This window comes from Anabrus simplex, chromosome 1, assembly GCF_040414725.1.
Source record: "Anabrus simplex isolate iqAnaSimp1 chromosome 1, ASM4041472v1, whole genome shotgun sequence".
Lineage (NCBI taxonomy): Eukaryota > Metazoa > Arthropoda > Insecta > Orthoptera > Tettigoniidae > Anabrus > Anabrus simplex.
Genome location: NC_090265.1, coordinates 370,491,569 through 370,506,456, shown reverse-complemented (window position 1 = coordinate 370,506,456; position 14,888 = coordinate 370,491,569). Strand labels below are relative to the sequence as shown.

The 14,888-nt window shown below is 40.6% G+C and overlaps 1 protein-coding gene across 8 annotated transcripts in view; it reads right to left on the bottom strand.

Moving 5' to 3' along the window:
- ATP7 (copper-transporting ATPase 1) overlaps nucleotides 1-14,888 on the bottom strand; it is a 570,660-nt gene that overhangs the window by 132,090 nt on the left and 423,682 nt on the right. For all 8 annotated transcript variants that reach the window (XM_067134917.2, XM_067134919.2, XM_067134923.2 and 5 more), the window contains one exon: nucleotides 3,407-3,604. In XM_067134917.2, coding sequence (XP_066991018.2) covers nucleotides 3,407-3,604 — 198 coding nt within the window. The remainder of the gene's footprint in view (nucleotides 1-3,406; nucleotides 3,605-14,888) is intronic.

Below are 14,888 nucleotides of genomic sequence, written 5' to 3'. Positions count from 1 at the left end.
ACCACAGAAAACCGTCTTTAGGGCTGCTCAAAGCGGGGTTCGAACCCACTATCTCCCGAATACTGGATACTGGCCACACTTAAGCGACTGCAGCTATCGAGCTCGGTATACAATACTCTTTACGTCTATAAACGTGAGTACCTTTTTATCTGTATCTCCTACTTCTTTTCCTGTTTGCATATTCATTTGAATTTCATGTTATGTTAATAAACCTTATTCTGTGATCCCTATCTTTTATTGTGGGTGTATGCCTTTTCTACTTCCTTTCATAAATTTAACAGGCATGAATTCAGTTCCTTGCTGTCTCTAGCCTGTTCCAACCGGTCCACGAGGTTAAGTATTTTGTGTGCATTAGGGCACACAGATGGCGCCATCTGTCTAATAGAAGCAAATTACATGTCACATTTAGGAATATTGCAGTTTTATGTCTGTGACATCACCAAAGAATGCAATGTTAGAATGGTGCAACACAAGGAAAACTTGGTGTGGCACAGCCTGTCTTCAAGGCTACCTTCACGTCTCATCTTTTGTAGCAGGTGTATGGTAGAAAACCGGTCAGTGCAGGTGGTAATTTTCCCACATACACTTTCTCTTTTGATTCTTCCCTTATAGTAGTTTAGCCAAGGATCACTCACTCAAATCCTACTAAAGCTTTCACACTGTCAAGTTCTTAGCATTGTAGTGCAGTGATGGCTAGTGTGAAAAGCAAACATAAAGACTTAACCATTAAAGAGAAACTAATGCTGCTGTGGAATTACAAATTTTGCAACCTCTTCTGTGCAAGCTATTGAAAAATCGAGACAATATTCTTAAGGCAGCAAAAGAAAACAAAAACTTAAACTGTAAGCAAAATCGTGGTGGAAAAGACGGTCAAGCTAAATCAGCTCTAAAACTTTGGTTTTCAAATGTTCATGAGAAAGATGCTAATGTTGACAGTTCTCTGATGTGGCAAAAGGCCAAAGAACTAGCAAAAAAAAAAGAAAGAAAGAAAAAAAAAAAAAAAAAGGGGGAAAAAATAATTTCGTGGCAACGGAAGGATGGTTTCACCATTGGAGAAACAAGAAAATATTCAGTGTACAAACGAACACATGGTGAGCAGAAGGATGCTGATTCTGTCGCTACTGAGAGGTGGATAGAAGAGGAGTGGCCTAACATTGCTTCTGAATTCTCTCCCGAGTGTGAGATGCACTGCACTGTTCCTTCCCTGAACACACTTACTTGTTCAAATATGAAAGTGCTAAAGGCTGTAAAACCACTAAAGAACGAGTGACAGCTTTATGTTGTGCGAGTATGTCTGGTGAAAAGAAAAGACTTTAAAAGCATCAATAAGTTTCCAGTGGACTATCATCCCAAATCTAATGCATGGACGACTGCCCTGACTTTCAAAGAATGGCTAGTGAAGGAGAATAGGCTGGACCGTAAAATAGTTTTGCTGGTTGACAACTGTGCAGCACACACTGTGAATTGTTAGCTCAAGAACATCAATGTGGTTTTCTTATCGGCGAATATGACTTCATTAATTCAACCATGCGATCAAGGAATCATTCGCACCATGTAAGCGCATTATTGCCATGAAACGCATACAAAAATATTAGAAAGCATATAAGACTTGTATAAAACTAGTGCCAATGCCCTTGCCAAAACAACCAGCCTTCTTGATGCCCTGGATCTTCTAGCCATGCGATAATGTCTCTGCACATACAATAAGGAACTGTTCCCGGCATGGGGGATTTTTAAGAGAATTACCAGAAGTAGAGGATAATGTTGAACTTTGTCCAACAGGCTTAACGGAAGATGAATTTCAGGAACGGATGAACATTGATGAGGGCATCAATACTGATGCGAAACAAACAGGAGACAACATATGTGAGGCAGTTACTTCCACAGAATTAGACATGAGAGGTGAAGAACACAGAGCAGAAGATAGCGATGCTGATGATGACTATGTTGCCGAAACTTCCTGAACACCAACTAATGCTGAAATGAGACAGACGCTAGATATCTTGTGACGAGGTGTTCAGCCAAGGTTAGTGGACTTTCAAAACCATTATGAATATGAAAGTTTCATTAATGGACTTCTGAGAGACAACCAGAAGCAAACAACAATTCGAGACTATTTTACATAGCTGAAAACAGCTGTATTGCAGTACTGTGTACCGGTATCTATTTCATTGTAGTGCATGTAGGTTATTAATTAGCGTTTCATTGTAGTGAATGTAGGTTATGAATAAATACAATAGGCTACCTATCAATTTGATTTTTCGGTTAGTGTTATCAATCGGTTTATGCTATCAAATTATCTGCATCCCAGAGTGATCATAATAAGCGGTGTCCACTGTATTTCCATCACTACAGCTTCTAAAGTAAAAATGTATCAGATATGAAGGACTACAAATTGATTTTTTAAATTTTTTTTTTTACATTTGTTGTTATATATAAACCTCCATAAACCTGACCAAGTAGTCCTATGTTGGCTAAAAAATTAAAATAAAATAAATAAATATAAACCTTTTAAATAGAAACAATATTTCGAGAGATATCAATCACCACTGATCTGCATTGAGGGCTGCTGCTCAGGTGACAGATTCCATATCGGTTGTTTACCTAGTCTTTTCTTAAATGATTTCAAACAAAATAGTTGGAAGTTTGTGAAAAATATAAAAATCACACATCTTTGTTATTATTCCATGTTTGCAAAAAATACAAGGAATATACAAGATCAGAAATGATGTATTCCACAACTTTTACTATGTACAGTTTTTGATACAGCTGATTTCAACAGAAAAATTTGTCATTTCACAGTTTAGTCCCTTTGATATTGCTGCAGTACTGTATACTAATCAAATATATATAGCCTGATGCACAACCCTGAATTTAAATACCAAATTTCGAGAAATTCAGCTAAGCTGTTTTCCTGTAATGTAATGGACAGAAAAAATTAAACTGAACCTGTTTTCAACTTTTGGATATCTAATCAGAGACAAAACTATATTTTCAAAAGTTTTGAAGTTTAAAGACAATTTTTAGAATTTTACAAATATTACTTGATGTAAAAATGTACTGTTCACCTCTATTCTTTTACTTAATTTTTATGTGCCAGATACAATGGTGAGTTAAAATAATAAGAGGGCAGGTCACTCCTCCATTTTGCTCTGAAATAATGTTTTTGAAAAATGGTTACTTGAATGTTTGCTATTGTCAGCAATTACAAAGAGTACCTTTTAAAAGGAACAACTTATCACACGTCAGAACTGAAATGTTACTATTTTTCTTACCTCTCCATAAAAAGATCTGCAATACCTATCAAATGCTGATCATTTTCCATCATGACAATTATGGCAGATGATTTTTCATAATACCATTTTATGTTGTTGGTATTTTTCTTTAACAATTAGTTATTTCTTACCTTATGAGCATTCTCCAGAGGTTCAGCACCCTTGATGAGAATACCATTTAAAGCACCAACACCAGTGCCCACCATGACAGCAGTGGGAGTGGCAAGACCCAGAGCACAAGGACAGGCAATTGCTAGCACACTAAGAGCACATCGAAATGCATACTGAAAGATGATTTCTTCCCTATTCAAGCCCATCTTCTCTTCCTCCTGTAACATAAACATATATATGGCACAGAATAAAAATCTAAATATTCAAAAACTAAAGGGTCATCCAGGAAGAGACACACAAAATGAAATTAGTAACTGTAATCACAAATCAGCTCATATCATGAACATAAGTAGCAAAATCACACATATGATTCAGTAGAGTCTGCCTGTGAAAAATTAAATTGCATGTTGAGATCAAGTGACAGCTGATTACTCTATAATATTATGAAGGATATAGTGCTGGCCAACTTCAGGCCTTATCTTAACCAATCACATCATTTGACAACCCTAGCTCACAAAAGTCATTCGCAGCATATGAATCAAATGATGAGCTCAGCTCGTGGCGATGCACTGCTGTATATCAATACATGCAGTTCAGTTACTATCCCACACATAGCACTTGTATACATACTGAGCTGAGGTTTTTACATGTGGCTTTGGTTATTTTCCTTGCTCCAGGTAAACATACACTTCTGGAACATGAAATATAGGAATCTTAGTTCATATTATTTCGCTCACATCAGTTGCCATCATGGCATCAAGCAGATGTGTTGGTGTTGATGAAGATGGAATACTAAAGCCTTTTTTTGTTTTGTTTTATGTTGCACCAACACAGATAGGTCTTATGGCGACGACGGGATAGGAATGGCCTAGGAGTGGGAAGGAAGTGGCTGTAGCCTTAGTTTAGGTACAGCCCCAGAATTTGCCTGGTGTGAAAATGGGAAACCACGGAAAACCATCTTCAGGGCTGCCGACAGTGGGGTTCGAACCCACTATCACCCGGATACACGCTCACAGCTGCGCGCTCCTAACCACATGGCCAACTCACCCGGTGAAATACAAAAGCTAATAGTAGTGTTTTAGAGAGTGATACTGAAGACAGTGAAGTTTGTGACAACAAAATAGACCATGAAGGTCTTAGTTCGAGTTCTAGCAATGTGTGCAATAGTGCTGATGACACAGAAAGTGATACAAATGATAACAGTGAGCCAAGGCTTTCGAAACAAGTTATTACCCCAGCACAGACTAATTTGACTGACTGCAACTGGACAAAAAGTGGCAATAACCTTGTAGTACATAAGTTTAGCGAATACAACAGGGTTAATGATAACTTATTGATAAAGTTTGATATGCAGCCACTAACTGAACCCTTTGTTTGACAAAATATCTGATAAGATAAATGCGTGTGCAGTAAGACAGTTGAGCAATCCTGACAGAAAAAAAGGTGAAAGATGATGACAAATGGTTTGAGACTACACGGGCATATTTTGTGTTAATTATACTAATGTCACAAGTGCGAAAATCAAGAATTCAGTTAATCTGGAGTAAAAACAGCAGTATAGACACTCCCGTTTTTCATGAAGCCATGAGCAGAGAAAGATTCAATATAATTTCACATTTTTTACATTTTGTTGATGATGAACAAGTCGATAGTAGTGAAAAACTAAGAAAGATTAGACCTATAGTACAAAATTTCTGTTCCAAATTTTCTGAATTACATTTACCTTCACAAGACAAGTCTAAAGAAGTTCAGAGGCCATCTTTCATACGTCCAGTGCAATAGGTCTAAACGTTCAAGGTCTGGAATAAACATTTACAAAATTTGTGGTTGAGAGTAAGTTAGTGTGGTTTCAGACTACAGAGGGGCTGTCAGGATCAAATTTTCAGTATGTGCCAGGTAATGAAAAAATGCTATGAGAGGAATAGACAGTTATATTTATGTTTCATAGATCTAGAGAAAGTATATGACAGAGTATCAAAGAAAAAGATATTTTCCATACTGGGGGAAGATGGGATTGAGGGTAAATTATTAAAACAGATCAAAGGCATTTATGATGACAATTGGGCTGCAGTGAGAATTGATGGTAGAATGAGGTACTTACAGGGGTTAGACAAGGCCAACTTTGTTGTTCATAGTTTACGTGGATCATCTGCTGAAAGGTATAAAGTGGCAGGGAGGGATTCAGTTAGGTGAAAATGTAGTAAGCCTATGCTGATGACTTGGTCTTAATGGCAGATTATGCCAAAACTTGAAAATAGGTGCAATGAGTTTGGTATGAAAATTAACCATTCCAAGAGTAAATTGATGTCAGTAGGTAAGAAATCCAAGAGAACTGAATGTCAGATTGGGGATACAAAGCTGGAACACATAGATAATTTCAAGTATTTAGGATGTGTGTTCTCCCAGGATGGTAGTATTGTAAATGACATTGAATCAAGATGCAGTAAAGCTAATGCAGTTAGCTCACAGTTGAGATCAACAGTATTCTGTAAGCTCCCAGCTGTAAGCTTTCAGCTCCCAGACAAAACTATCATTACATCGGTCTGTTTTCAGACTAACTTTGCTTTACGGGAGTGAAAGCTGGGTGGACTCCGGATATCTTATTCATAAGTTAGAAGTAACAGACATGGAAATAGCGAGAATGATTGCTGGTACAAATAGGTGGGAACAGTGACAGGAGGGTACTCGGAATGGCGAGATACAGGATACGTTCGAAATGAACTCGACTCGATGAATGAAACTGTACGTATAAACCCACGACATACATACATACATACATACATCTTCATTATGTGGGGTCATGTGAGGCAAATGGAGGAGGACAGGTTACCCAGGAAAATAATGGACCCTCTGTTATTGAGAGTAAGAAGAGTAGAGGGAGACCAAGACGATGATGATTAGACTCATTTTCTAATGATTTAAATATAAGAGGTATAGAACTAAACGAGGCCACAAAACTAGTTACAAATAGGGATTGTGGCGGCATTTAGTAAATTCACAGAGGCTTGCAGACTGAACGGTGAAAGGCATAACAGTCTACAATGAAGATGTACGTATATGTATGTACTGTACACTGCTGTTTGTAGAAAGTGAAACACGCAGAAGCAATGGTCTGAAACACGCCAAAATCAGAGGGCGTGTACAACAGTGGAACCATAATAAGTGTTTCAAATCGCAGAGAGATGGCGTGCACGTAGGCCCAGCAGTGCCCTTCTGTGTGTGACCAGCCAGGGCAGTGTTACGCAATGCTCAGTCAGTGCGGAGCCATCGTACGGAGTGGAAACGTGTACGTAAGTGCCACTATGCCTCGCCGACATCACAGGAGGGAATATTAGCACGTGAGTGCGTTCGAACGGGGCAGAATGATAGGACTCTGGGAGATGGGTCTGTCGTTCCAAGACATTGCGGCTCGTACAGGGTACGCTGCTTCAACAGTGAGGCGTATGTGGAACCAGTGGAGAGAAAAAGGCCGTACACAGCGCCGACAGGGTACTGGACAACACCATGTGACCACAGCACGAGATGACCGCCATCTTGTCTGCTTGGCCGTAATGGACAGAACAGCTTCGTCCACGGTGTTGGCTCAACGTTGGAGCACTGCAAGAGGTGTGGGGATGTCTGCATCAACGGTTCGACACCTTCTTCTGAGGGCCAGACTGGTGGCAAGCATGCCATTTCACCGGCTTCCACTGACCAGCAACCACCAACGCCGTAGACTGCAATGGGCACTTGAACACTGACACTTGCATGGTGAGTGGCATAATTTAGTGTTTTTAGACGAGTCCCGCTTCAACTTATCCTACAGTGATGGCCGCATACGCGTTAGATGCCATCGTGGTGAATGCCATCAGGCAGATTGTATTGTTGAGCAGCATAGCGGACAAATGCCAAGTGTGATGGTTTGGGCGCATTGCATGTAACATGTGATCATGCCTCCTATGTCTTGAGGGCAATCTGAACAGCTACCACTACATCAGGGAGGTTTTACAGCCTGTGGCACTGCCCCTCCTGCAGGCCGTTCCATACGCCATATTCCAGCAGGACAATACCTGGCCGCATGTGGCGAGGAATGTGCAAGCCTTCTTCGAAGAGCAATGGATACCACTGCTTCCCTGGCCTGCCTGTTCACCGGATATGTCACCCACTGAACATGTCTGGGATATGGTCGGTCGGCACCTTGTACGTTCAGGTCCTCCTGCAGCCACTGTTGATGATTTATGGACGCGCTTACAAACCGCGTGGCAGAGTATTCCCCAGCAGCAAATTCAGGTGCTCTTTGATTCCATACCACAACGTCTAGCAGCTCTGATTGCAGCGCATGGTGGCGCTACGCCATACTGAATTTGCACAGTCACCATGCATGTACAGTCCTGTGATTGTAATCATTTGTATCTTGTCATGTCCCTAATATGTGGAATAAATTGCATTTTGATCACAGCTCATTGTCTTAGTATTTCACTTTCTACAAACACCAGTGCATGCATGCATAATGAAGATGTAAAATTTGTGAATCTAGTTCTGGCTACTGTTTGTCCTTCAAAATCTATGTACATGATTGTGTAATGGATCCAAATCTGCTGGTAAGTAGATATGTTGTGCTCAACATGTGTGAACCATTGGAGGCCGAGGGCATACATCGTTTTTAGATAACTGGTATTCCTCCCCAGATTTATTTAAAAGGCTACATGACAAGCAGACAAATATAATTGGAACTGTTAGACAGAGCTGAAAAGACATGCCTCGCAATATCAGTAAAACTAAACTAAAATGTGGAGAGTATGAGACACGGACTGCCAAAGGTATGTTGTGTGCAAAGTGGACAGATAACAAGGATGTTTGCTTTCTCATCACTAAACACAAATCAGCTGACATGACAGGGATGGGCAAACTCAGACGAAAGAGAGTACAAACGCATTGGGACGAAGTGATAAAACCCAAGTGTGACCTTGAATACCAGAAGGGAATGGGTGGAGCTGACCATCAGAATTAAGCGACAGCTCTGTTCCCAGTCATGTGACACAGTAAAAGGGTATAAAAAAAAGTATTTTTTACCTACCGGTACCAGATATATGCATTTTCAATTCCTTCACTGTGTCACAAGATCGCTGCTAACAGAAAGACAAGTTACACTGACTTCAGACCTAGCACTGCACAGCAGCTACTAGAGATTGTTCAGTTGATGGAGTACTCTGTTTGAGGCCGACCTTCAGCGAGCACCACCCCTACCAGATTACAAGCTAAACGATAGGCCCACTTTCCAATGCACATTCCCCCTACAGAAAAGGAAATAAAAGTCATGAAAAGGTGTGTTATGTGCTAACTCTAGGGTAAAAGTTGCTGGCAGTGCAAGAAGTGTAGTGTAGCTCTTTACTTAGAAGAATGTTTTGTGGTGTATCACACTCAGCAGATGTACTAGAAAAGCGGCACTGGTAAGCTTATTCTTTCACTAGCTGATGTACCCCTGCTTTGCTATGGAATTCTCAAAAAGACTGTCTTTGTAGTTTTGCCAACTGAAGTCAACATAGGTCATTACAATGAAATCAGAAGGAACATCACAATTAAAATTAATGTAATGCTTTCATATGAAATAATCAAATGAATAGCCGCACATTTTCTCACTTTTAATGAAGAGTCCAGTGTTCCAGACCTAGCACAACCAGGCTGTAGACAGCCGTGGACACTCTTCTGCCATTATTCCATTAAGTCTGCACACTGCTCATCCCAATCAGTGCCTCAGAGAAGGGATTGAATATCTGGAATGCTAGGATGAACCAGTGTGTTCATGTACCAGTAGTATCAAAATATTTATGAACCAGAGGAATGGCATGCTAAAGAAGAGAGAGATCTAACTCTCCAGCTACTTCCTGCCGATATTCAGGCAGGCTGTTATACTCGGTACGCAGAAGTAATCCCATCTATAGGAGATGATTGGCAGCAGAAGACACGAAGCATATCACAAGAAACGATGGTCAATGTAATGTTATTGTTGATCAATTTTATGAGCTTTCTATATTGTAGGACTTCAAATTTAGTGTTCTTCTGACTCTTTGATATCAGGGCATCTAATATAAAGTGAATCCTCCTTTCTTTCCTGACTCCGTCTTGTCTTATTATTCAAGCGATGATTCCTTTACATCTTCACAATTTCCCTTATTTATGAGTCCTGGCATTGCTTCTTCCACTTATGCAGGGCTCCTCACATTCATCTATCCTACCCAACCTTCCTTGGTCAACTCTGGTCCTTTTCTGATCTCAAGAGTATTACGTATGGCGGCCTAGGGAGTCCTTCGTTTTCATGCCCTTCATAGCCCTTATCTTTCCTAGGTCGATACCTTCGTTCTTCAAAGTGTCAGACCCCTTTCATTTTTTTCTCTCTGATTAGTGTTATATAGAGGATGATCGGAAATTGTATTCTCTATAACTTTTATTATGAATTTTAGGTGCCTTCCCTTAAACTACCATTTCAACCAGGGTGAATAAAGTTATTTATAGTGAAGACTGTACTTCCTTATTGCCCGACTTTACATACCGATTTTCATTAAATTCTGTTTACCCATTTTCTCATGGCTCGGCGTTGATATGGACCAAGCAACAAAAATTGAAATTCATTAATATCTCTGTTATCATAGCTGGTACGATAAAAATGTATAATGATATAGATGTTGATTCCCATAGGGAATCTGAAATATTTGTCCTGAATGAGCAAATTTATAATACCAATATAAATGGTCCGTTATTGGACATTACAAATTTTCCAGCTAGCTCATTCTTGGTTGCCAGCGTTTCGCCCTCGTGTGCTAGGGTGGGCTCATCAGTTGGTACCTAGCACACCTACCAATACGCTGGCTAGTGCATACCATGGAGGCCACTGCGTAGGCTAACTGGAGCCACCGGCAGTGCCAATGCACTAAGAGACTTTGTCTCATCACTAAAAATTGATGCCTGCTTGGCCATCAGATGATGTAGATGTTGATTCCCATAGGGAATCTGAAATATTTGTCCTGAATGAGCAAATTTATAATACCAATATAAATGGTCCGTTATTGGACATTACAAATTTTCCAGCTAGCTCATTCTTGGTTGCCAGCGTTTCGCCCTCGTGTGCTAGGGTGGGCTCATCAGTTGGTACCTAGCACACCTACCAATACGCTGGCTAGTGCATACCATGGAGGCCACTGCGTAGGCTAACTAGAGCCACCGGCAGTGCCAATGCACTAAGAGACTTTGTCTCATCACTAAAAATTGATGCCTGCTTGGCCATCAGATGATATAGATGTTGATTCCCATAGGGAATCTGAAATATTTGTCCTGAATGAGCAAATTTATAATACCAATATAAATGGTCCGTTATTGGACATTACAAATTTTCCAGCTAGCTCATTCTTGGTTGCCAGCGTTTCGCCCTCGTGTGCTAGGGTGGGCTCATCAGTTGGTACCTAGCACACCTACCAATACGCTGGCTAGTGCATACCATGGAGGCCACTGCGTAGGCTAACTGGAGCCACCGGCAGTGCCAATGCACTAAGAGACTTTGTCTCATCACTAAAAATTGATGCCTGCTTGGCCATCAGATGATATAGATGTTGATTCCCATAGGGAATCTGAAATATTTGTCCTGAATGAGCAAATTTATAATACCAATATAAATGGTCCGTTATTGGACATTACAAATTTTCCAGCTAGCTCATTCTTGGTTGCCAGCGTTTCGCCCTCGTGTGCTAGGGTGGGCTCATCAGTTGGTACCTAGCACACCTACCAATACGCTGGCTAGTGCATACCATGGAGGCCACTGCGTAGGCTAACTGGAGCCACCGGCAGTGCCAATGCACTAAGAGACTTTGTCTCATCACTAAAAATTGATGCCTGCTTGGCCATCAGATGATATAGATGTTGATTCCCATAGGGAATCTGAAATATTTGTCCTGAATGAGCAAATTTATAATACCAATATAAATGGTCCGTTATTGGACATTACAAATTTTCCAGCTAGCTCATTCTTGGTTGCCAGCGTTTCGCCCTCGTGTGCTAGGGTGGGCTCATCAGTTGGTACCTAGCACACCTACCAATACGCTGGCTAGTGCATACCATGGAGGCCACTGCGTAGGCTAACTGGAGCCACCGGCAGTGCCAATGCACTAAGAGACTTTGTCTCATCACTAAAAATTGATGCCTGCTTGGCCATCAGATGATATAGATGTTGATTCCCATAGGGAATCTGAAATATTGGTATTGGTATTATAAATTTGCTCATTCAGGACAAATATTTCAGATTCCCTATGGGAATCAACATCTATATCATCTGATGGCCAAGCAGGCATCAATTTTTAGTGATGAGACAAAGTCTCTTAGTGCATTGGCACTGCCGGTGGCTCCAGTTAGCCTACGCAGTGGCCTCCATGGTATGCACTAGCCAGCGTATTGGTAGGTGTGCTAGGTACCAACTGATGAGCCCACCCTAGCACACGAGGGCGAAACGCTGGCAACCAAGAATGAGCTAGCTGGAAAATTTGTAATGTCCAATAACGGACCATTTATATTGGTATTATAAATTTGCTCATTCAGGACAAATATTTCAGATTCCCTATGGGAATCAACATCTATATCATCTGATGGCCAAGCAGGCATCAATTTTTAGTGATGAGACAAAGTCTCTTAGTGCATTGGCACTGCCGGTGGCTCCAGTTAGCCTACGCAGTGGCCTCCATGGTATGCACTAGCCAGCGTATTGGTAGGTGTGCTAGGTACCAACTGATGAGCCCACCCTAGCACACGAGGGCGAAACGCTGGCAACCAAGAATGAGCTAGCTGGAAAATTTGTAATGTCCAATAACGGACCATTTATATTGGTATTATAAATTTGCTCATTCAGGACAAATATTTCAGATTCCCTATGGGAATCAACATCTATATCATCTGATGGCCAAGCAGGCATCAATTTTTAGTGATGAGACAAAGTCTCTTAGTGCATTGGCACTGCCGGTGGCTCCAGTTAGCCTACGCAGTGGCCTCCATGGTATGCACTAGCCAGCGTATTGGTAGGTGTGCTAGGTACCAACTGATGAGCCCACCCTAGCACACGAGGGCGAAACGCTGGCAACCAAGAATGAGCTAGCTGGAAAATTTGTAATGTCCAATAACGGACCATTTATATTGGTATTATAAATTTGCTCATTCAGGACAAATATTTCAGATTCCCTATGGGAATCAACATCTATATCATCTGATGGCCAAGCAGGCATCAATTTTTAGTGATGAGACAAAGTCTCTTAGTGCATTGGCACTGCCGGTGGCTCCAGTTAGCCTACGCAGTGGCCTCCATGGTATGCACTAGCCAGCGTATTGGTAGGTGTGCTAGGTACCAACTGATGAGCCCACCCTAGCACACGAGGGCGAAACGCTGGCAACCAAGAATGAGCTAGCTGGAAAATTTGTAATGTCCAATAACGGACCATTTATATTGGTATTATAAATTTGCTCATTCAGGACAAATATTTCAGATTCCCTATGGGAATCAACATCTATATCATCTGATGGCCAAGCAGGCATCAATTTTTAGTGATGAGACAAAGTCTCTTAGTGCATTGGCACTGCCGGTGGCTCCAGTTAGCCTACGCAGTGGCCTCCATGGTATGCACTAGCCAGCGTATTGGTAGGTGTGCTAGGTACCAACTGATGAGCCCACCCTAGCACACGAGGGCGAAACGCTGGCAACCAAGAATGAGCTAGCTGGAAAATTTGTAATGTCCAATAACGGACCATTTATATTGGTATTATAAAAATGTATAAGACATAAATGATCGGAAATTTAATACTATATAACTTCAGTTATGTAGTATTTATCGATAGAACCACTAATAACATAAATATTTGAGAATTAAATTTTAGGCATTCTCCTAAACTACCATTTCACTCAGCGTGAACAAAATTATTTATGGCCTAGTTTGTAGCGACTTATTCCCTGACTTTACATACCAGTTTTCACCAAGTTCTCTTCAGCCGTTTTCTCATGATGCACGTACGTACATACATAGAGACAGACAGACAGAAATTACAGAAAATTGAAAAGTACATTTCCTTGTTACTGTGGACATGACCGACACAGAAATACAATTATCTTTCAATTCTAAGCAATGTACATACAAAACTCTTATTTTATATAGATTATCAAGCATACAAATTTTCAGAAAGGAATATTTACTGGTTGGTTTTGTATGATTTTCTAAATAATTTTGTGCTAACAACTGCCGTAGAGGGCATTTAAATGTTACTTCTCAGTGAACTGCTACGGTATTTAAATGTGATGTGAATGGGTTAATTTCGTAAGGTAAGGTAAACCACAGTTAACTTGACACTGTATAAGGAGGCTAGTCTTAGGCAGTAACATGTCTGATTTATTTTTTAACATCCATCATGAAAGCAATGAAAATATTATCTAGAAGTTTTACTCACACAAACACAGTGGTGATGATGCTGGCAGTTACAATTAAAATTATGGTTGTTTGAAAAAATCTAACTAATGTGGTTACCAACTCCTAATACTATATGAGGATGGTTGCTCATGTTGTATTTCCTCTTAAAACAACAATCACCACACCACAACCCTAATGCTATGAGAAGGTTAAGAAATGCAGTATAATGATGCTCTTCACCCTCAATACATAAGGGTTATTAGACTTGATTAAAAGTAAGACTAACAGAAACAAAGATACAAGCCAAGCAAGCAAGCTTTTATTTACGTGCATCTGTTGATATTATCAGAGGTACAGAACCTCCAGTTTGAGATAGAGTATGAATCGCAGTAACTTAGATTTTTCTTTAAAAAATCCTGCAATTACTAGCCAGGATTCAAATCATGGCCATCCTTGTGAGAAGCCAGTGGCAATGTCAATCAAACAATCAAACAGAGATTAAAGGATAAATCCCAAAGTCAATGGAAGAAAGACAAATCAATTTCTTCTGAAAACCTTGTGATATGGCAGTTGTGAAACCAATGAGGATTAATTTACCAGATCTTACCCAGGTTAACTTTAAAGATCTGTGATCAGTGTATAGCAGAGTTGGCTAAGATCTGCACGCCCCTACAAGCACAACCAAGTCTGAACAGCACAATCTGGCTATCGCCCACCACTGCTAACCTTTTCCACCGCCTTTCATCACTCCACCAGGCTCACAAGGCAGGAGTGCAGCCGGAGTGCTCGTGCCCAAGGAGTTTTGTTTGACCAGGCTTGATGCAAGAGTGTCAGATTCTAGATCCCAACTGCACCACAGGTAATCAGATTTTTGAAGGGTGGACAAAATTCCATTCAGCATTCCATGCCAAACAACACTGGCATGTAAATGTGACACATTTGGTGTTTATCCAACAAAATTAACTTCATTCTATAGCTTTATTTTGAAGGTATCTGTGAGAAGCATGTCATTATACACAAGTGTGAATTGTGTGCAATAATCAGTGCAGAACAAAAGCGAACGGAAGTCTCTGATATATGGAAGATCTGGTAA